General features: G+C 42.3%; 1 protein-coding gene across 2 annotated transcripts in view; it reads left to right on the top strand.

The window, feature by feature from the left end:
* Positions 1 to 21,261, top strand: part of FGD4 (FYVE, RhoGEF and PH domain containing 4) — a 204,501-nt gene that overhangs the window by 140,251 nt on the left and 42,989 nt on the right. For both annotated transcript variants that reach the window (XM_054034414.1, XM_054034424.1), the window contains exons 3-4: positions 8,699 to 8,882; positions 12,396 to 12,873. In XM_054034414.1, the coding sequence (XP_053890389.1) occupies positions 8,699 to 8,882; positions 12,396 to 12,873 (662 nt within the window). The remainder of the gene's footprint in view (positions 1 to 8,698; positions 8,883 to 12,395; positions 12,874 to 21,261) is intronic.

Here is a 21,261-nt window from a genome sequence, read left to right as displayed (position 1 = left end):
TGTATCTCACATAAGTTCTTATTTCATACCTGATGAAATTTAAATCCTGTTATGTGGCAAACAAAAAACAAAACGAAACAAAAAGTTGATTTACTGCATCTCTAGTAAGCTGTCTTACAAAGACATGTCTGTACATCTGTAGCTCTGGAGGATGTTCTAACTACAGTTTTTAGTAGTGGTTTTGGATTCCTCGCTGACACTGAGCTCTCACATAGCATCTGTGAGTAATGCTTTCTACCATCTCCATGTGGTGAGGAGACTCTGTTCCACCTTGGTGGCCAAAGTCGTGGCCTCAGTTATACATGCTCTTAGCTGGACTGCAGTATTCTGCAGCATGAAGACTTCAGTGTTTAGGAAACTCCAACTAGTGCCAAATGCTTCAGTACATCTCCTCAGCTCTGCAGGCTACTGTGAGCACTGTCAAACCTGTTCTCCACTCTATACACTGGTTTCCCATAGAACTTCAAATAAAGTTCCAGGTCTCTGTCCTTATCTTCAAGATGCTGAATGACTTGGACCCAGGGGATCTAAAAGGTCTCCTAAGTCTTCAGGGTGAATACCATGGCACTCCACTAGCAAAACAGAACATTCCCCAGTAAAGCCAAATCTCATCTTTGCAGGAGGCAATGCTCTCTCAGCAGCCCATCCAAGGCTGTGGAATGACTCAGTCACGCAGTTCACTCTGTGAGGTTGGGGTATAGCTGGCCTTTCAACGCCCCTCTGGGACTTAGTAGATGTCATAGGCATTCTTGGGCAAAGTGACCCTGCTGGCCGCATATGGCACATCACGTTTCCCCGCCCATCCCAGGGCTTCTGGGAGATGGTTTCCCTCCCTGTTGGGTGTGAGTCTCCTCTTGGGTTTGATCCCTGTCTTCTGATCCCATTCCATCCCTGTTAGGTTTTCTCTCCAAACTAGGATGACTATCCATATCCTGACCTGCCAGTTTTCCAGCCATCGTAACATCTCTAGGATTACTGTCTGTTAACATAATTTCAGGTTGGCATGGCAGAGTTTATAGGCTCAGTCTATATCCATTAATTTCTAGGCCTCACTGACTGTTTTAGCTCCCTGACCAGTTCCCCATTTCTTTACATAACCCCTCATTTGAATTAAAACCTCAGCATAGATCATGGCCTCTTTTTTCCTGAACTCCCCATAACCTTTTCCTAAATGTTTCAGTGTCGGTTTAAACGTTTGCAGCAAAGCTTGGTTATAATTATCATAATCTTTATAGGCCTCCCTACCCATAAGGGCAAAAATGTCCAAGACCTTTGTCCAAGACAGTAGTGGACCCAGGTTCCTTATCATGTCTTCCTTCCTTCATCTTATTCAATTCATACCCCATTTCAAAAACATTTAGGAACAGATCCATGTCATCCCCTTCCCTAAAGCCAGGAAGTAATTGGGAGTCTAGGCCTCCCACTGGGACAGATACCTGGGGACTGGCTTTACCTATGGACTGTTGTTCTGCTTGGCAGTCTCTGTACCTCAAGCTGATGATGTCTTTTCTGGTCTATCTGGCACCGTCTCTCCATCTTGAGCTGATAGTGCCCCTTCTTGTCCCTTTCCTTCTCCTCGTGCTGACCCTGGCACTCTTTCTCTTCTCTCTCCACTGATGCTGCTGCTCCCGATCTGCTCTCCTGATCTTCAAGCTGCTTAGTTTCCAGATGCACTTTGTCTCTCTCCAGCTGCAGCTTCTCCTGCTCTGGCTATTGGGCTCTCCACAACTCCCGTTGCAGTGATGTACTGGTCTGGACCGAACGCAGTTGCTGCATCTGTCCGCCTCTGCCCTGTTCTTTCCAGGGAGTTGACTCCAAGATTCTCCCATCTGCTGGATCTCTGGAGGTTCTCTGCAAACCTGGACTATTCTGCTGCTGCTGCTCATTAAAATACAGCAAATTTACTAGCTGCAGTTCTGTCTGGTCCTCAGTTCTCAGCTGCCTTTCTCTGCATAGCTCAACCAGCCAGTTTTTCTTCATCTATTCAAAAATTCATTTCCCCCTGTCTCTTTCCTGAAAAGATTGATACTTTTTTCTCTGTACTTTTCCCTTCTAGGTAACTTGCTTTCACACTGTTACGAGATTCACAAGTTCCCTGCCTTCACTGTTATTCCCAGCACAAGATAGGCTGCCTAAGCAAGCTACTCGTGCCTTCTCTTCAGAGACTAATAAGTGTGACTGCCCACAGTTATGAGTTACCAGACAATTGTTCCTGTGCAAGCCTGTTTTATTCTTAAATTGAAGTACTACAGAGAACACATTAACAACAATAAAAGGACCTATACCCATGCTAATAAGCTTACCAGAGTTCACCCCAGCCCTTGCATGGGCTCTGGCTGGATCAGTCCTTCAAAACCCCACACAAGGGGTTTCCTTATGATTTTAGGTTCATCACAGCTAAGGCTACAATTTAGTCACGAGGTTGGTTTTTTTTTTTAGTAAAAGTCATGGACAGGTCCCAGGCAATAACCGAAAAGTTGTGGCCAGTGACCTGTCCATGACTTTTACTAAAAATACCCCTAACTAAATCTTACCTGCTTGGGGGAGAGGGGTGGCGGTGGTGCTCCAGTGGACGCTGCTGCTCCCAGGGTGGAGGTGGCCCAGGGCCCAGCTGCCACTCCAGGCTGGGTGCCGCTGCTGCGCCCGGGGCCAGTTGCCTGGGACCAGTTGCCTGATGCTGCCAAAGCAATAGCCGGTGCGGCTGGCCCCAGGGCCGCCCCAGCTGCTTGGGAGGCCCTGGGGTCAGCCGCTGCAGATGCGGAAGTCACGGAGGTTCCAGGTGGAGGGATATCAAATCTATCAAAAGGATAGATTTAAGTGGATCATTTACATTCTTCTCACACACACCCCCCATTTCCAACAAGATCCACTTTACAAGTGTTGTTTCAAAAGTCCTTTGAAGTTCCTCTTATCTCCCAGAGAGGCATTAACCCCATCTTCCTGCAAGTTCCATGCAATGTTCAATAATACATGAACAAATATTTACATTTTTAATACAATTGACCCCAGAGGTATTAAACTTAATTCAGTAAAGTTCCATTTAATCAGTAAGGCTTGTCCAGGATATTGTCAGTCTGTCACACTAAGGACCATCACAAACCTTGCTGCCTTCTGTTCCAAGCACAAGATGGATCTTTTTTATCTTGTTCTCTCTAACATAAACACGTAGCAACACTTTTTTTTTTTTTAAATATATAGTAACAAAAAAACAAAACAAAGAAAACCTCTACCAAAATAAAACACTTCACTGCACTCTCTTCTCCCCCTGGATAGTGGATGAGAGAAGTGAAACATGACAGATATCAGTCACATTGCTTACTGCACTGCTGGAAGGTACTCTGATACTAAGCTGATTAGCATGATATAAGAACCTATGTAGAAGAGAATAGACTGGTGTAATTTTCCTTTCTTTGCTGGATCCAGACTATTATTCTGCATGGCTTTTTCCTGCAGAGATTCTGTGGCACCTGTCTGTCCAGATTTACTTGAAGGTGATGGAGCATGCAAGGTGATGACCTATGCAAGTCAGCCAGGGGAACTGTAATGTGGATGACACTCCTGAGTGCTGGAACTTCTGTATTCTCACTGAATCAAGATGCCACAAATCTTCTGGCTAATATCAGTAAGCCAGGGAGAAATTTAAAGTTTTATTTATAAAAACCAAACCCACAAACTTTCTCGAGTAACAGCAAGGGGAAAAGGCCAGGCAAGTCAAGAGGCCTCCAGTGAAAGGGAAAAATTCCACTCGTGCCTTGGAGATGATATTCTGTGTTCATTGCAGCTTTTGCACCTACTTTACCTATTCACCACCTGTTCACACACAATTGATTGTACAGCTGTATACTACATATTAAATCCTGATTAACTAGTTTGGTCAGTAGTGTATGGAAGTGGCCACTTGGGCACTGTGATAGGTTTTCTTTGGGCTGGATATGCAGTGTGCATCCCCAGATGTGCTCATAGTTGCACAGTATAGAAGCTGGGAAATTTTTATTGTTGAACAGAGCTTTAAATTATCCAGTGGTGTATTACTGTGGTTCAGTCTTTTCCTCTGTGTTCTTCAAGATCCCCAGTGTGTACACACAGGAGAAATAATCTGTGATTAAACTAAATAGCTACAGAAGGTACATTGAACGAGGAATTAATAGGATTAATTTATTTTCCACAATCCCTATTAAAAGGTTCACCTTATTGTAAGGTTTTTAAACTACCAGTTTTATTTCCTTGTTATCAGTGGCTTTCAAACAGTGATCCTCATGTGGTCCTGTCCCATTCTGATTCACCGACTTCCATGCAGTAATGACATTGCTCGGTTACAAGAAAAATTCATAGAAGTGCAGTATTTAATAAGGAGACAAGATGAAAATAAACTTGCTTTAATGGGACTAATGTGGCTGTCTGGTTTCATTCCCCATGTGTCCTACCACCTACAAATTTTAATACCTTCAGGTTGACCAGATGTTCTAACATATTGTGATTGTCACAGTTAGCTAGGATGGTCCCAGTGTTTGTCAGTTCTAGTGGAACCAGGATTTTGTCTTGATATTATTTCTACCAGCTAGAAGGATGTCTGACCATCTCTGGCTGTGGTCTGTTTAGGAAGGATTTAGAAACTGATTTTGCCTCAAAATGGATGTAGCGTCCAATGGGGGGTGGGGGGATGGAGGAAAGTTTTCTGCTCCAAACATGCACCATTTGTATTTGTTCAACATAAACTCCATCAACACCAGCAATTTTTATGAATTCTCACTCCAGTATTAATTACTTAACAAACTGATTTTCTACAATTGTACAAAGCACATTACAATTACTCTACGAAATGCATCACAGGAAATGTTACTATACGTCATTTTAATCCTGGTCTTAAATCCACCCAAACTCCTCTCGTCCTTCCATCTTTTCCCCCAGGGAAATTGGAATGCCCATGCTCAGTTGTGTCCTGCTTCTTCCCAGCAAGTCTGTCTGTCTTTTTTTTTTTTTTTTTTTTTTTTTTTTTTTTGAGTTCAGCTAGCTATCTAGCTATTCAGCTCTCTGACAATTATCTGATGCTCACTGGCCTAGATCTGCCAGTCCTTCTGAGAACTGCATGAGAGAAGGGAGAACAGTACAGAGAAAACAGTGCTTCACAGCAGCAAGCAGGTGGATGGAACAAACATATTTAATTTCTCTGGAAAGCATCTCGTTGTACAAAATGCTGGTGAGAAAATTGTTTCGCTTGTTCAGTGATTATAATGCAATCATTTAAAAATATGGCATGTTGAGTTACCATTCCAGGGCTGAGCTCCTCTCCACCATTCTTAGTCTAGTCTGTATCCTGGACCATAGACCTATATTAATACATATAAATGTTAAGAGCCAAGAACAGTTGCATACCTAAGAAAAGTCTAATTTCTTACTGTGACCCTCATCCTTCTCCATTGTTCTTTCATACTATTGTTTCATTTATCATCCTTTGATGTTGATATGATTGAAGTTATAAACTCTTTGGGAAAGGGTTTTGGCTATTTAATCTATTCAAAGTAAAATGTACATACCTATTTGTACTGAAGCTGTCACTAAAGCTACTCCTTGGTAGTGAAGTTCTCTATTGGTAGCAGAATTAACTATTTCCTCTCGTACACTAATGCAAGGTAGAGATGGAAAAGCTCTGTTAGGTCAAGTCCATCTTTCTGCCAGTGCATGGTTGTTCCTGACAGTATGGTATATATGCAACTATTACTCCTCAGGGAATTCTGTGCTACTGCGCAGAATTTATATCCTCACAGATGTCTTTGCTTCCCTGCAGAAAAATGAGTTTCTGAGGGAGAAGCAAAGGGAAGTCACAAGATCAGTCATGCAACCCTCCCAAGCAGTATGTTTCAGATGCCTAGGGCAGCTGGCAGAGAGGGGAAATCACTGTGGGGCAGGGGGCAGGACTGGGGGAGACCCGGCTGGTGGCTCCTACTCTGTGCTGGGCTCAGCTGCTAGTCCTGTCTGGGCTGGGGAGGACGGGACTTCCTCTTCCCCTGCACGGCATCCGGGGCTGTGTCAGACCCACCCCCTCTGAGTTCCATTACCATTGCACCCAGAACCCCCCAACAAGCCACTGTGCATCCAGATCCCCCACACAGAACCCTCTCAACCACACCTGGATTGCCCCACACTAAGCCCCTTCACACTTGGATCCTGCCTTGCTGAGCCTGTCTGCCCACACTTGGTGCACCTGCCATAGAGGGTTAGGGCCCTGAGATGTTTCTGGGGTAGGCCCAGTCCTTGTGCTGTGTCAGGGTTGGGTGCAGCCTCACCTCTAAGTCCATGTCCTGGGGGAAGCTGCACAGTGATCTCCCACCTCGGTGCAGCCAGTGGCCTGTGCTCCCCAATGCCATGCTGGAGCCTCCATGTTTATTTGACAAATAAATTTTGCAGAATTTTAAAATATTGTGTGCAGAATGTTTAATTTTTTGGTGCAGAATGCCCTCAGGAATATAACTCTTTTCTTCAAAACAGTCTTTAAATCTTGGGTGATAGGGCTTAAACTGCTTTCCATGAGGAACTGTTCCAGGATCTAGCAGTAGGCTTTTATTGATAAGGGGGAAGGATGGGACACCTGATCTTCTCTCCTGGTTGCCCACCTACATCTCGTAAACTGCCTTAAATGATTGCCCTCTCCTTGATATCACCATCATTTAAATAGCGTGCACGCTGTTTGTCCTCCAGTCTTAGTTGTCTTTCAGTCAAACTATAGTTATTTATGACTTAACTCTTCAATCTTTCCTAAGAATGGAGTCCCTCTCCCTGTTTAATAACTATGTGAATAATTACAATGTGAAAGTCTGGTATTCAAGCATAATACATGCAAAATCAATAGAATCACAGGGAAAGGAGTGTGTCAGTGTTGCTAGGGAATTGTGTGGCTTTTAATCATGTACAGTACCATATATCAGTAGCTTCTAGAACGTTTACTCTTCTTAGTCATGGGTGACACATACCCCGTACTAGTGCCATCTCCTATCCCCTCTTAGTGGGAGTCTTGTTTTATTGGCTGGATACAGGCTTTCAAGAGCTGATGGTCTTTAGTGGAAGTGTGATTCAGGAAGTAACAAAGTGGCCACTCTTTTGACTTCCAATCAGTAACTTCTTTGTTAAAGAAAGTGTGTGTGTGTGTCTAACTTTTTCCTTTTCCACTTCTCATGTTGTTCCCTCTACCCACAACTAATTTTTTGGGGACTGTTGCATGTGATTTCCCCTCCCCCGCCCCTTTGCTTGCCATGCAGAAGCAGGTTTGCTGCTCTGAAATTATCGCAGGAAGCAGTGTCAGGCTACAGTGGAAGCTCTGCCACTCAGATGTGGTGGGTGGTGGTTTCTGATAGGGATAAGATTAGTTTGAAAACTATCAGCAGCTGTGTCGCTGAAGGGCAGTGCTTCTCATGCAGCCTGGCCTGCTGCCTCTTGGCTACGGCTGCATAAAACCAGAGTTGATTACTAACAATTCCAGAAACACTTGGCTATTGTACGGATAAGGGATGAGGGGAAGGGAATGAAAGCTTTCTGGACACAGTAAGCAAATATCACTAACTATTTTGGTGGGAGGAAGGAGGCTAAACTTCATTGTAGAGCTGGGGATGCTGGGATGGAGACTGAAAAGCCCTAGGATTTGAGGCAAATTCTAGAAAGCAAAAGGATCCATGTTGGCTCATTTTAGATTAAGAAACTGTATAACAGTTGCTTTATAACTAGCAAACTATCTGTTCTTACTGTTCTCTTTTATGCCCTACCATACTGCTGCTGTTGGTTAGTGACTTGTAGTTCCATTGCTATAAACAACGGAGGTGGTAGCGAGGAATTTTCCTCTAGTGACCCATGACTTGGGAGCTCACTTACCCGTCTGGGTCTGCCAATGCCTGATTTCCCCCCCCTCTTTTCTGCCCCCCCCCCCAACTTTCTGGATGTGCTGCAAAGCTTATCCCTTTCAGGGTGTTATGGAAAGGGGGTGATCAAAGGGAGGGACTTGCTGGATTTTTATTCATATCCAAGTTATTTCTATTTTGCTTTGTATTGTGTATTTCAGAGGGTAGGTATTTATAAAGGTTTGTATAAATCTAGATTAGTTTATATATAGGACCATATTGTCAGCCACTGCAAAAGGACACAGGTCCAGTGATGTAAATGGAGCTGCACCTGTTCACGCCAATACAAGAGCTCATAGACTTTAGCCTTAGTGCTCAGGGCAATGTCTCTTGGTACCGGACAACCAAAACCCTTTGGGGGTGTGTGTGTGTGTAAGCACCAAAGTTTTGTTCAGAGCTTTTTTTAGTCCCTGCTGGGGAAGGGTGACTGGAACAACTCCTGTGCCCTTCATCACAGTTAGATCTTGGAATTATGCTAGTTCTTATTTTGGGTAAAACCACTGGTTATGAGGATCAAAACTGCTGTCCTTTTGACTGCAGTAGATTCTATAAAGCAACTTTATTAGATTGTTAAAGTAGCACATTGACTGGCTTTTATCCAGTAACTAACTAGATGTCTGACAGCATACAGTAAAGGTTGAAATCTAGTATGAATTGGTAAGAGAACTATTACATTTAGGTGAACTCAAGGAACTTTTCTGGGTGCTCCTGGTATCTGTTTCTGTTGGTAGGTCTATCTGTCTTCATTTTAGCAATGCAAAGTAACAGCTAATGTGTGGTTTTTTTTTTTTTTTCCCCTCCCTTCCTTACAGTGCCTCCAAAGCCAGTGCATCTGCAGAATTCATTTTTATCCATCACACACCAAACCCCTACACGGAAAGCTTTACCTACTGCACAACCAAGAATGGAGGAAGTCACACCTACCTCTGCTTCTTGTGTGTCAAAGGAAAAACCCAGCAAGGTGTCAGATCTCATCAGTCGTTTTGAAGGAGGCAGGTAAGTCACTTGCTTTCTTTTAAAAGTAAGGGGTAAAGGGCAACGTGTCCTAATTCTTTTAACAACACTCTGTGGAGATTAATGAACTATAATGTATTGCGTAAATGAATTGCATATGTTGTGAAAGTATAGACTCTGGTATTGCTCTTACTGAAGTCAATGGCAGTCTTGCTACTGATTTTAAATGGGAACAGAGTAATGCCTATGATAACTATTTGATATCTCCCCAGGATTAGCTGCAACACAGTGCTTCTTGCTCTACAATATATTGTCTAATTGCAATATTTCATTAAAAGAAAAAATGTGTTTAAACAAACCTAACTTGTGGTGGTCTGCCTAATACTTGTAAATGTTGATTTAGAATATTAATTAATAATAGAAACTTAACTTTTTTTAGGCCTTGGAATACACACTTTTTACAAGGTTAGTTTCTCAAGCACAATCTGTAGTGAAGTAAATAATTTGCATGATTAAAACATCCTGGAAAATGTTCATAGTTTGGAATAAATATTTAAAATGCAATTGTTCAGGTAACCTTAATTCCTTTTGTGTTTAATAATAAATATCATGTTATAAAAAGTGGAATCATTTGAAATCTGAATTTTCCTTTTGACTTTTCATGCTGGTTTACCCTTTCTTACATCATTCCGCATAAACAGGAAAACTAAATGGGTCCCTTTCACTTATCTGTTTATGGTGCATTTCACTTTCTGGTTATAGTGAACTAGAACATTGCTGCTGTTCTTCATTTTACAAAAGTGCAGGCAGATATTTAGAACACTGAAAAATATCAGCTGTGATGACATTTACTGTTCACATCATTTTTTAAAATCAAAATATACACGAAGGGACTAAATGCTCAAAAAACACACTTTGAGGCAGTGAGAAGAAACATATTTCTAATACTATAACAAACTTTTTATATCCATGTCCCAAGAGATTTCCATAGTCCTGTATACACATGAAAGGTCAATTCCTCTACTCGAGATATGATGTGTGTGTGAACATAAATTTAAAAGAGGAAAAAAATGGAATAACTACCATCAGAAGAGGAAATAAATTTTAAGTGAACATAATCTCAGGTGTTCTCTTCAGCTTAAAAGGAGACGTATCAAATAAAAACAAACCTCAGGTAGCTCTTTGTTTAAACAATTGGATAAATGGTCATAAATATTATACGGTCACCTTTCAGAAAGCTGTAAAACCTCAGACTGGGCCAATTCTAGGAGCAGTGAGAGTTGTGTAGTGGGTATATATGGCATTGGGCTTCCAGTATCTCAAGGACATCAGCATTCTGAAGGAACATTTCCTACATTCATTTATGATTTATTATGCATCGCCAGTCCACTAATTTAGGGCCAATGTGCACACATGCATCAGAGGGCAGAATTTGGCCTTCAGGGGGTGGAATGCATCCTAAGATAGGAGTAGTCCAGTGCTGCAAGAGGAGACTTTGTTTACTAGAAGACCAAGACTATCACTGGGATGATGAGCTTGATCTGTGAAAGGAAAAGGAGCCTCTAACCTATTCGAGATCTCATCTCCCTGCTACACTGCCATGACAGCTGTGAATAGGGAAAGGGGAAATGTAGGGTTGGAGGATTTACAGGAACTCTTTTAGTTTAGGGCCCGCCCCCAGTTTCTGTTTTGTTTTCCTTTTTATAATTCTCCTGAAGTATCAGTCTCAGAATTCTTTTAACAGTCTGGTATCCTTAGGAAAGTTACTCTTACTCTTCCATCTGCTTTAAGAGTTATCCAGTCTGGCAGTGACCTACTATGAGGCCTGTTTAACAAAAGACTGGAAATGTCATGATGGAGCTGCATGATACAAGATGGGTTAACTGACTCTCATTATGCCACATGATGAATTTTCACCCATCCTTCAAACTCAACTGCTTCATTTTTGGTTAAGAAGGGAAATAAAAGAAATCCAAACATAGCCATAGGACTTCCACCCCTCCCAGCTTTTTCCAAGGTTTTATCTTCTTGAGAGAGATCTGAGATGATCTCATGCATCTCCTTGATGATGGGGAAAAAAAGCCAGGGAACCTTCTAATTACCCTCTAATATCAGGGTCTCCTGACTGGGAATTACACAGGTAGCATGCTTTGATATGTCATCCTCAGGAGGAGGTATGTTGGTTCCATCTTTTGGGGATGTCTGAATGGTTTTGAGACGTCTGTACTATTTGGAGATCAAAGGGAACTATATTATGCTAAAGCCCTATTATTCCCTATTTACAGTGTTTGTTCATTTTTACTTATAAACATGGGAATTGCCTTACATGAAGAGATAATTGATCCATCCATCTAGTGTTTAATCCCACACACTAGCCTGTAGCTGATTTCTAGAGCAAGGCTAATCCTTCTTTGAGAAAAAGCCTCCATAACACACCTGCCCAGTTTTGTGGTGGTGTTGTGGGCTGTGGAAAGAGAATTTTTTTCATATCCTCAGTTGGCAGTGTGCTGCTGCTTTAAAGCAGGAAGACTGACAGCCTCTGCCAATCTTTTGTCTTTGTATACCCAAACGGTGCAGTAGTAAGACTGCATCATTTATCACTTTATACAAAATAGTTTTGTTACCAAAGTTCTTAATTTTTTATTTATTTATTTATTTATTTTTGGTAAATATGAATTTCAACTAAAACAGCAACATGCAAGTATTCCTTTTCATCCCAGTGATTTTACACTAATGCAATAAAACTTTATTTTATAGAGTATCTTTAATGTTAACAATAGCCCAGAGTAGCAACCTTGAAAGAATACCGCAGAAAGCTAAAATTTGGGGTACATGCCAGGGACAGATGCATGTTTGGGACTGACTTGAACTGATGAGACCCAAAGAGAAAGGCTTTCCTCTTGATAGTGACAAGGATCTGAAAGAGTGGCACTAAATAAGTTGACTGACCTGGGACTGGACTATAAATTTAAGCATGTAGAGCTAGATAAAGAATATAAAGTTTTTACTATATTCTGATAAAGAAAGGAATAGGGAAAAATTAAAAGAATGTTTCTTGCACACTTAAGTGTAGCCATGGGAACAGAGTGGTCTATGAACAGAGCGTTGGACTGGGATTTAGGAGATCTGGATTCTATTTCCAGCTCTGCTGCTGGCCTGCTGAGTGACCTTGGACAAGTCAGTTCACCTATGTGCCTCCGTTTCCCCGTCTGTACAATGGGGATACTAATACTGTCCACTTCGTAATGTTTTTTGAATTCTACTAGTGAGGAGTGTCATATACGTTGTTTATTAACAGGCAGATAGTGGACACCATTTTAATTTCTAGAAAGATGTGTACTGTTGCCATGTGACTTGTTGAATTAAAGATGGCATTACACCGTGGAAGGCCTATATTAGACATGTTCTGCATAACTGAACATTTCTAATATTAGCAAATAAAAAAATAGCTTTGAAGAAATTTAAAGTTGAGCAATATAAATGCCCTCCAAAAATAAAACACTTTTTAAATGATGCCCTTAACTCTTTTTTTCTTTTTCTTTTTTAACCTTTTAGTCCCTCGAGTCCTAGTGATTTGAAGAAAGAATCCTCTGTTGTAAAGGTTGCTAAATCTCAAGGAAGATGTGGGTCAGCATCACCTCAGCCAAAAGTCCTCTCCCAACACCCACTACAAAAGCAGGGAAATAATACAGATCAAACTCAGGTTGTACAGAAACACACGGCGAATGGAGTAGTAGCACAAAGCCAGATGGAATGCAATGACAATAAATTTCCGGAACATAGCACCAATACATCCACTCCAGCTTCAGATGTTGCAGTTAACAGTAACTTAGTAAATGGGGAACAAGAAAGCACTACTACAGACTCACTGCAAGCTACAATGGTCTGCACAGGACAAACTCTTGACTGCTGCAGGACTCCAAGCAGGGACTTGCTGTTCCCATCTGAAAATGAAACTGTAGAAACTAATACTAATGTAGAGGAAAAACAGAACGAGGAACTCAATAAGGAAGATGAGCATGTTGAAGCAAAGGTAAAATTACATTCTGTATTTTTTCCTTGCGTATAACTGTTCCTATGTTTCTCCGTGTGTTTCGTATAAAAAAAAAATAGTTGTATAGAGCTATTCAAAAAGGAAGATATTTTTGATTTCCCCCCCCCAATTTATTTTTTTAAACTTTGAAAAAATTTGACCAGCTCTGCAAATAAATAAAATCAAATAAAACCAAAAACCTGTCAACAATAGATTAGCCTTTTAATGAGGCACTTTTGAAAATGCTGAATACTTTTAACCTGTGGAAATAGACCCAGGATATGTGCTGTGCAGTGACATTATTATGTCCCAGTGCACCAAAACTGGGACTCCTCAAAGATCTTGACTATGCAAAATTTGGCAACCCTTCCAAATTGTCTGGTGAAGGAGGTAAGAAAGGGTGTTTTTGGAAAAGACTATAACTGACCTGAATTTGCATGTCTAGTCATGTTGTTTGTGCTATGAGAGAAGATGGAGGAACAAATGGTTGGAGTGGCAAAAAACACACACTAACACAGCAGCATCAAGACATGTGGAGACAACTGGCTTGGGAGAGCTTAGCTCGAGTATAATCCTCTGAACGGACCTAGCAAGACAATGGGAAGCCACTGGGATGTCCCTGTTAGACACAAGGGATGAAGAGATACATTTATCCCTTGTTGAAATCCCATTGAAGTCAGTGGAATTACACTGGGGATGAATCTGAGATTTCCTAGTAGAGACTTTTTGTTGTCGTTAAGAGGAAATGAGTGGGTGAAAGTGAATTGGTGTTGGAAAATGTAACTGCAAAAAAATTCACATCCTGGTTCAAAATGCAGATGACTTTGTAGTCCATGAGTCACTGTATTGTAACAAAACCCTGGCCAGCTAGATTTGTGTGATTGCCACTTTGCTGCACACCAGGGTCACTTGGAACTTCGAAGGAAGAGAGGAATAGAAGCAAGTTCTTGGTCTTGAAAGCACAGCCCACTAATACTTGAGGTAAAAGACAATCTGTTGCAATGTAGGGCCTGTCAGACAGAATTAGCAACGCTCAAGTGTGTATGACACACACACACACACACACACACACACACACACACACACCATGTGTCTCTCTCCCTACCTGTCCGTTTGCTATAGGATTATGTATTTTAGCAGTTTGTGGGTGGAGGCTTTCATGATTTTGTACTGCTTTTTTTTTCCTGATGTGTATTTTGTTCCCACAAATTTTGTCTTGCGTATTTTCTTTTGGGTTTTCACTTTATGGAAGAAACAACATCTATCACTGGGCATTTAATTTTGCATAGGTGGTGATCCTGTGTGTGTGCAGGATAAACAGTGCATAGGAAACTTTCACATGTGCAGTGTTGAATATCTTAGCCAGTGAATGGGAGGTTATACTTATTGCTGGTGAAGAGTGTTAGGATCCCATCTGTACAAAGGTCTGATTGGAATCCAAGGTACCTTTGCCCTGCCACACCTTCTATTATATTTCTTTGCTTCCTGTTCTGTGGTGACGCCTGTTTCTTTTTATGTGCATGTCTAGGCCAGTACAATACACTGGACACTCCTCAGGCAATACAGAATGGGAATCCAAATTATGCAACAGGTGTTAGCAGTATGTACAGGAAAAGGCAGAAATATGAGGCTGCTGGAACATAAAATACAGGAAGGAACTGGGCAAATGCCTGGAGAAAATGCTAACGAGAGCATCTGTGCCTGCTCTTGGCCTCGTGGATAACCAACAGATGTTATCTGGCCTAACTGACCAAAAAGAATAGATATAATATTTGAACCAGTTATGGCTAGATGCATTATCCTTTGATGCTAGAAGAATAAAGAAGCAGACACAAAGTCAGAATGGTTAAAATCTAGAACAGTAATACCAGCCCTGGAACATTCAACACCCAGTATATTACATTAGCGATGACAGCTGTTTCTGAACTATATATTCGTTTGCAATATGAACAAGACCTTCATTCAGACCTGGGTGCAGACTTTCATTACCATCTTCAAGAAATGCAGAAGCAGATGATGATGTTGTGAATGAGAATGGAAAAGAAATGCATGTGCAATTTTATTTTTGCCTAACATCCTAACTTGACAGCAAAAAAAATAACAGGACAGTGTAAGTGCAATCTAACAATTAGCAATAGCAGTAGATATAAATTAACATAATACAGTGGTTCCCAAACTGTGTACTGTGGTTCCCCTGGGGAGCCATGAAGAGCTCATGCGCGAGCCACAAGTGTTTGGGAACAAATTTTAATATGTATGCCTGTTTTTTTTCCCTAATTAGGACACAATTAAATTGGACTCTCAATTAAATTGGACCTCTATCTATGGGTCTGTGTCTTATGCTGCTGTTGGGACTGGGGTAGCCTCTGTGTCCTCCACTCCTAGGGCGGGCTCTCAGCGGAAAGACTTCCTGCTGTGGGAAGCAGTCAGTAGGAAGTCTCTCAGCTGAGAGCCCCCTGCTGGAGTATAGGGCACAGAAGGTATGTCTATAGTGCCCATGGACTCTCCATCGAAGCAAGCATCTGTCTCTTCCCCCCACGGCTAGAGACTTGGACTAGTGGGCCTTACGTTAGCACTCTAAAAATAGCTGTCTAGACAGTGCTTTGAAGTTGTGGCTTGGGCTGGAGCTCCAAGCCCTGAAGCCCATCCTCCTCTCTGCTCTTCAAAGCCCGAATCACTGTCCATGGCAGTGAACCTCCCAGCCTGAGCCACAATGTTTACACAGCTGTTTTTAGCACAGTAGCGTCAGCCGTGCTTGCCAACCCTCCAGGACTATCCTGGAGTCTCCACGAATTAAAGATTAATCTTCAATTAAAGATTATATCATGTGATGAAACCTCCAGAAATACGTCCAACCAAAATTGGCAACTCTATCACCAGCCAAGTCTGTCTATTCGGACTGTGGGGCTGCTGCACGAAGTGTAAACATCTCAAGAGACACTCCCAGTACTGGCAGCAGCACCAGTGCCAGCAGATAAGGCAAGGAGACTGAGGTAGAGACAGGTGTGTCTTATCTTGATAATGGAATGATTTTTGCCAAGTGCTAAGCCTACATGTAGCATATCTTTGACCAAAGAAGGTGATTTTAATAATGTTAAGCAGAAGAGGAAGAAAAGTAGGTAACACGATGATATTCCATTATATCTGGATATTCATGTCGCAGTATTACTGCAGAACATCCGCAGCTACAACGTGTCATTTATTTTCAATGTTAGTAACTGAAAGTATGACGCCAAGAGCATTTAGAAACCAACACCTAGAATTCGTGAACAACAGCCATGATTTTTCCTTCAGAAACTAGAAGAATTAAAGCATCTCGCCCCCGCTTTTCCCCCCACCCCCCAAAAAGTCATGTCTAAAGAGGCAACTCCTCAGAGGCATCTTGTGTGGCCATGCAGATTACAAAAAGCAAACAAGCGCACACCATTTGCAGGACCCGTTTCCTTTTAGAAGTAATAGACATGTAGAATTCTGATTTGGGAAACAAGCAGCCATGACACTGAAAAACCATTCCTTTATCAAATAACACCTTCCATCAATGCATTGATGACCTTGCAGAAAACATCCAGGACCAGTTGATAGAACAAATTTAAGAGTCAATATTTGCACTGTAGCTTGATCAACCACAGACCTAGTTTCTTTGCAAAATAAGAAGTCCTTCAACTATTGTACTTGCTTTTATAAATCTCAGATAACACAGAAGTTGAGCCATGGTAGCTACCATGGCTCAACTTCTGTGTTATCTGAGATTTATAAAAGCAAGTACAATAGTTGAACTTTTTATTTTGCAAAGAAACCTAGACCTGAACAACCAGTGAGGAAATACTCATGATCCTCAGTAAATTCATAGTGGTTGAAGGTCTTAACAGGGCTATGTGTGAGGGGGCTGTGCACGGATGGGATAGCCGCTATAACTGGAGAGACTATTGGGGTTTCAGCCATGAGTAAAGAAAGTGGCAACAGCAGCAATGTGGAAATTGGATGATTCATTGCCAAGCTTTGGCATCAAAGAAGTTGCACCCTGAAATACATGAAGCCCTCAACATTGTTGTTAAAGTAATATAATAAAATCCTGGGCAGTGAACACGTTGTTTTAGTATAATGTGCTGAGATGGGTTCTGACTACATTCCTTTCACAGTAAAGTCAGGTGGTTGTCATGTGGGAAAGTGTTACAACACATCTTTAAATTGCTTGATAAAATGAGAATTTTCCTCTTGGGAAAACAGACCTTGCAGATTACGTTTGTAAGGGGGACTTCTTGACTGCATTTGACTGATTTACCTGATGGACATATTTGGCAAATTGAATGCACAGAACCTAACACTTCAAGCTCGGAATACAGATATACTAGATATGAAAAAGAAAATCAGGGGATTTATAAAAAAAGCTTTCTTTGGAGATGCCGCATAGGAAAGAGAGTTACTGAGATGTTTCCAGACTTAGAGATGTTATCAGACTTTTAATTTTTTTTTAAAAAGAGGAAAAGTGATCAAAATTCTATTGAGACCAAATATTAACTCATTTTTTCTGGATTGTATTTCCATTTTGATGAATACTTTCCTGGAGTTGGACATGAATCTCCAAGTGGAGTCGAAAACTGATATTGGTAACAGTTTACTTCATTACAACCTTAGGTGTTTCATCTCATTAGAATTGTCAAGTAATCACACTCTGAAGACCAAGTTTTCAAATCCAACAAACCAGGAATTCTGGATTTCTGTTAAAGGGAGAGTACAAAGAAGTCGGTGATAAAGCTATGAAAATACTGTTTCCATTTGCTCCCAGTTATCACTCTAAGGCTGAGTTTTAAGTAGGGTTACCATATTTCAGCAAGCAAAAAAGAGGATGGGAGGAGCCCCGCCCTAGCCCCGCCCCCATCCTGGCCCCGCCCCCGTCCTGCCCTAGCCCCGCCCCCACCCTGCCCCTCCCACTTCCCGCCCCCCCAGAACCCCCAACCCTCCCCCCGTTCCTTGTCCCCTGACTGCCCCCTCCTGGGACCCCTGTCCCTAACTGCCCCCCAGGACTCCACTCCCTATCTAAGCCTCCCTGCCTCTTGTCCCCTGACTGCCCCAACCCTTATCCACACCCCCACCCCCAGACAGACCCCTGGGACTCCCAAGCCCCATCCAACCACTCTCCACCCCCTGACAGCCCCCCCCAGAACTCCCAACCCATCTAAACCCCTCTGCTCCCTGTCCCCTGACTGCTCTGATCCCTCTCCCCACTCCTGCCCCCTGACAGCCCCCCCCAGAACTCCCAACCCATCTAAACCCCTCTGCTCCCTGTCCCCTGACTGCTCCGATCCCTCTCCCCACCCCTGCCCCCTGACAGCCCCCCCAGAACTCCCAACCCATCTAAACCCCTCTGCTCCCTGTCCCCTGACTGCTCTGATCCCTCTCCCCACTCCTGCCCCCTGACAGCCCCCCCAGAACTCCCAACCCATCTAAACCCCTCTGCTCCCTGTCCCCTGACTGCTCTGATCCCTCTCCCCACTCCTGCCCCCTGACAGCTCCCCCCCAGAACTCCCAGCCCCCCACTCCGCTCCTTGTCCCCTGACTGCCCCCTCCTGGGACCCCCTGCTCCTAACTGCCCTCCAGAACCCCACCCCCTACCTAAGACTCCTTGTTCCTTGTCCCCTAACTGCCCCCTCCTAAGACCCCCCCCAACTGCCCCCCAGGACTGTATCCTGACTGCCCAAAACTTTCTCCACTCCCCCCCCAAAAAGCCCCCCCCCGTTTCTTGACTGCCCCCTCCAGAACCTCCCTGCCCCTTCGCCTGCCCCCCCTTACCCTGCTGCTCAGAACAGGGTGTTGGGCTCTGTGCGAGCGGAGCCGGACACCAAAACCCGGTCCCTGGCCCTGCACAGTGCTGCCGGACCGGGTTGCAGGGGAGAGCTGCCCCTGGCTCAGAATGCAGGGCGGATCCGGCTCCTCTACAGCTGCTCCTGAGTCCAGCCCGGGACTTCCCTGCAGCCCTCCCAGCCGCTCGCTCTGCCGGGGGAGGGGGGAAATCCCGAACATTGTGAGTGCTTTACAAATTCCCCCCGGACGCTATTTTTAGCACGAAAAGGAGGACATGTCCGGGTAAATCCGGACGAATGGTAACCCTAGTTTTAAGCAGTGATTTCTGTGAAAACTAACCATAGAAATTGTTTAAACTTGGAAACTAGCAGATATTCAACCAAATATTGCACAACTATGCAGTTTGTAATGGGCCCACTCTTCTCACTAAAATCTTAGTGTCTGAACATGCCAAAAATCCGTATAATCAAATTATAGTTTTAAAAACCCAGATTAGATCAGTGTATATAATTAAACTGTAGACATTTAAAGTCACAGAACTGTTCACACTCTTGTGTCCTCCTTGAATCTAGTGTCAAAGAAAAAAAAAAATTGGGTGTGGCAAATCACCAAGTTTTAAGATGGGGCAATGGAGCTGCAGTACCAAAAGCTAGAAAACCACTATGTAAACTACTAGCTATATTCCTTGTCCACCAATTTAATGCTTTGAAACATTGTCCTAAAGTTCAAGAAAAGGGAAGGAGGAGAGGGAAATATCCTTGCTTTCTGAATTTATGTATCTTAAGAAGATAAGTAGATTTGATCCATTGCTTCAAGGATGGGGGTGAGTTTGAAGCTGGGGAATAATGTGAAGCCAGAGCTCATAATTGAGAGCTAATTCTGAATGCTCTTCCCTGTTCCTTTTCTCAATTCTATAGCAGGTAGGTCTGACTAAGGCATTATGGAATTAGAGGTTGTAAAGGCGTCCAGACAAAATGGTGTCTAGACTTGGCAAAGGGTTGTTCTGTTATTGCTGCAAAAATAATCCTGTATGGAACTTGCTGAGTTTTAAACACTTTACGGGATGTAAGGAAAAATCAAGAACTGCAAATAACACATGGCAAAAGACCTTTAAAGAGAAGATCTTAAGAAAATTGCCAGTCTTGCTACAGCAATACCTTCTGTAATAGGCTGTGTTTTTCTAACCTGAAGGCTGAATAGTACAAGAATGCCACAGCTGTATGAGAGAACACTCCAGGAGAAGTGTTCCATTAGAACTAACTGAAGACACCCCCCCAAAAAAAGTCTGACTACACGTTTTGAATGTAGTGGAAAATCCGAATATAAACTATTGTGTTCTAGAGAGATTAAAATCAATTGTGTATTTTAAGTAAACACAGCATTTGTTTGACATGTACTTTTAGTGGCAGTGCTGCAGGCTGCAATATTGTAGACACACTTAAGTATCCCAGAGTTCATGCATGTTGCAGATGTGATGTGGTGCTTTTGGTCTGTGAAAAGGGAGGGAGAGTTTCTTGTAAGATGAACTTTCTGCCCAAAAAGGACACGCCTTTTGCCACACTTGTGAGAGAGAGAAAACAGCTCTCCTTTATCTCTATGCCCCAGGTTCTGTAGTTTTATCTTTCCTGAAGGGACAGAAGTCATAGTGTGAACATTGCTGTATTTCCCTAGGGAAGAGTATTCAAAATTTCATCCCTTTAGCATTGTGTATAGGGGTGACAGCAGTGTCTTAACTAGTGCTGTCATATCTTCAGGGGTAATGAAATCTGTATACCCTTTCTTGAAGGTGGGTAGATATACAATAAATTTATATTTGAAATATTTGGCAGCTTGAAGGGAAGCTGAAGAGAGATATGTACTTAGTAAATAAGATGATCTGATAATGTTATCAGCTCTCATGATTTTATCGCAAGACTCATAATGTTTGGTGTTTGCCTTAAAGCCCCAGCTGCTGGAACCAAGAGATTGCATGAGAACATCAGTCTTCATTTAAATTAAATTTCTAGCCCACTTGGTTGCAGAGCAAAGCTTGAAAATGTAGAGGCCGTGTGACTTAAATGCTCAAACAGAAGTCAAATAAAAAGGAACTTCAAATGAATTATATTTTTAAATCTCTTTGCTTGAAGGCTACTTGTTATTTTTGGGGTCCAACTAACGATTTTTGAACACGAGTTTGGCCATAGTGATAATATATAAAAAATTATACATACTTGGTATTTTTCTCCCCACCCTTCATATGTCACTTGTTGTATTAGATTGTAAATTCTCTGAAGCAAGGACTCAGTCTGGAAAAGAAAGAATCATATTCTATATTCCCATACCCTCTTCATGTTTGCTGGCAGAATTGGAAAAGCTTTGCTGGCAAGGGATTGATATTAGTTTACTTCGATCTGCAAATTTCAGTAGAAACGCTCTCAAATAAATTGGGATGTAGTTCATAGAAAAAGTTTGATGTAAATTCACAGGATGTGTAAATCTATTGCAGGATTATGAAAAATGTCTACATACTGCTAATATTTTAAGTATGGAAGTGTAATATGTTTTTTAATCTCTGCAGACTTTTTTCACATCATGGCTTAATGTCTG

This window comes from Malaclemys terrapin, chromosome 1 (assembly GCF_027887155.1).
Source record: "Malaclemys terrapin pileata isolate rMalTer1 chromosome 1, rMalTer1.hap1, whole genome shotgun sequence".
NCBI classification, from domain to species: domain Eukaryota; kingdom Metazoa; phylum Chordata; order Testudines; family Emydidae; genus Malaclemys; species Malaclemys terrapin.
The sequence above is the reverse complement of the archived record's forward strand: the minus strand, read 5'-3'. Positions and strand labels throughout refer to the sequence as shown.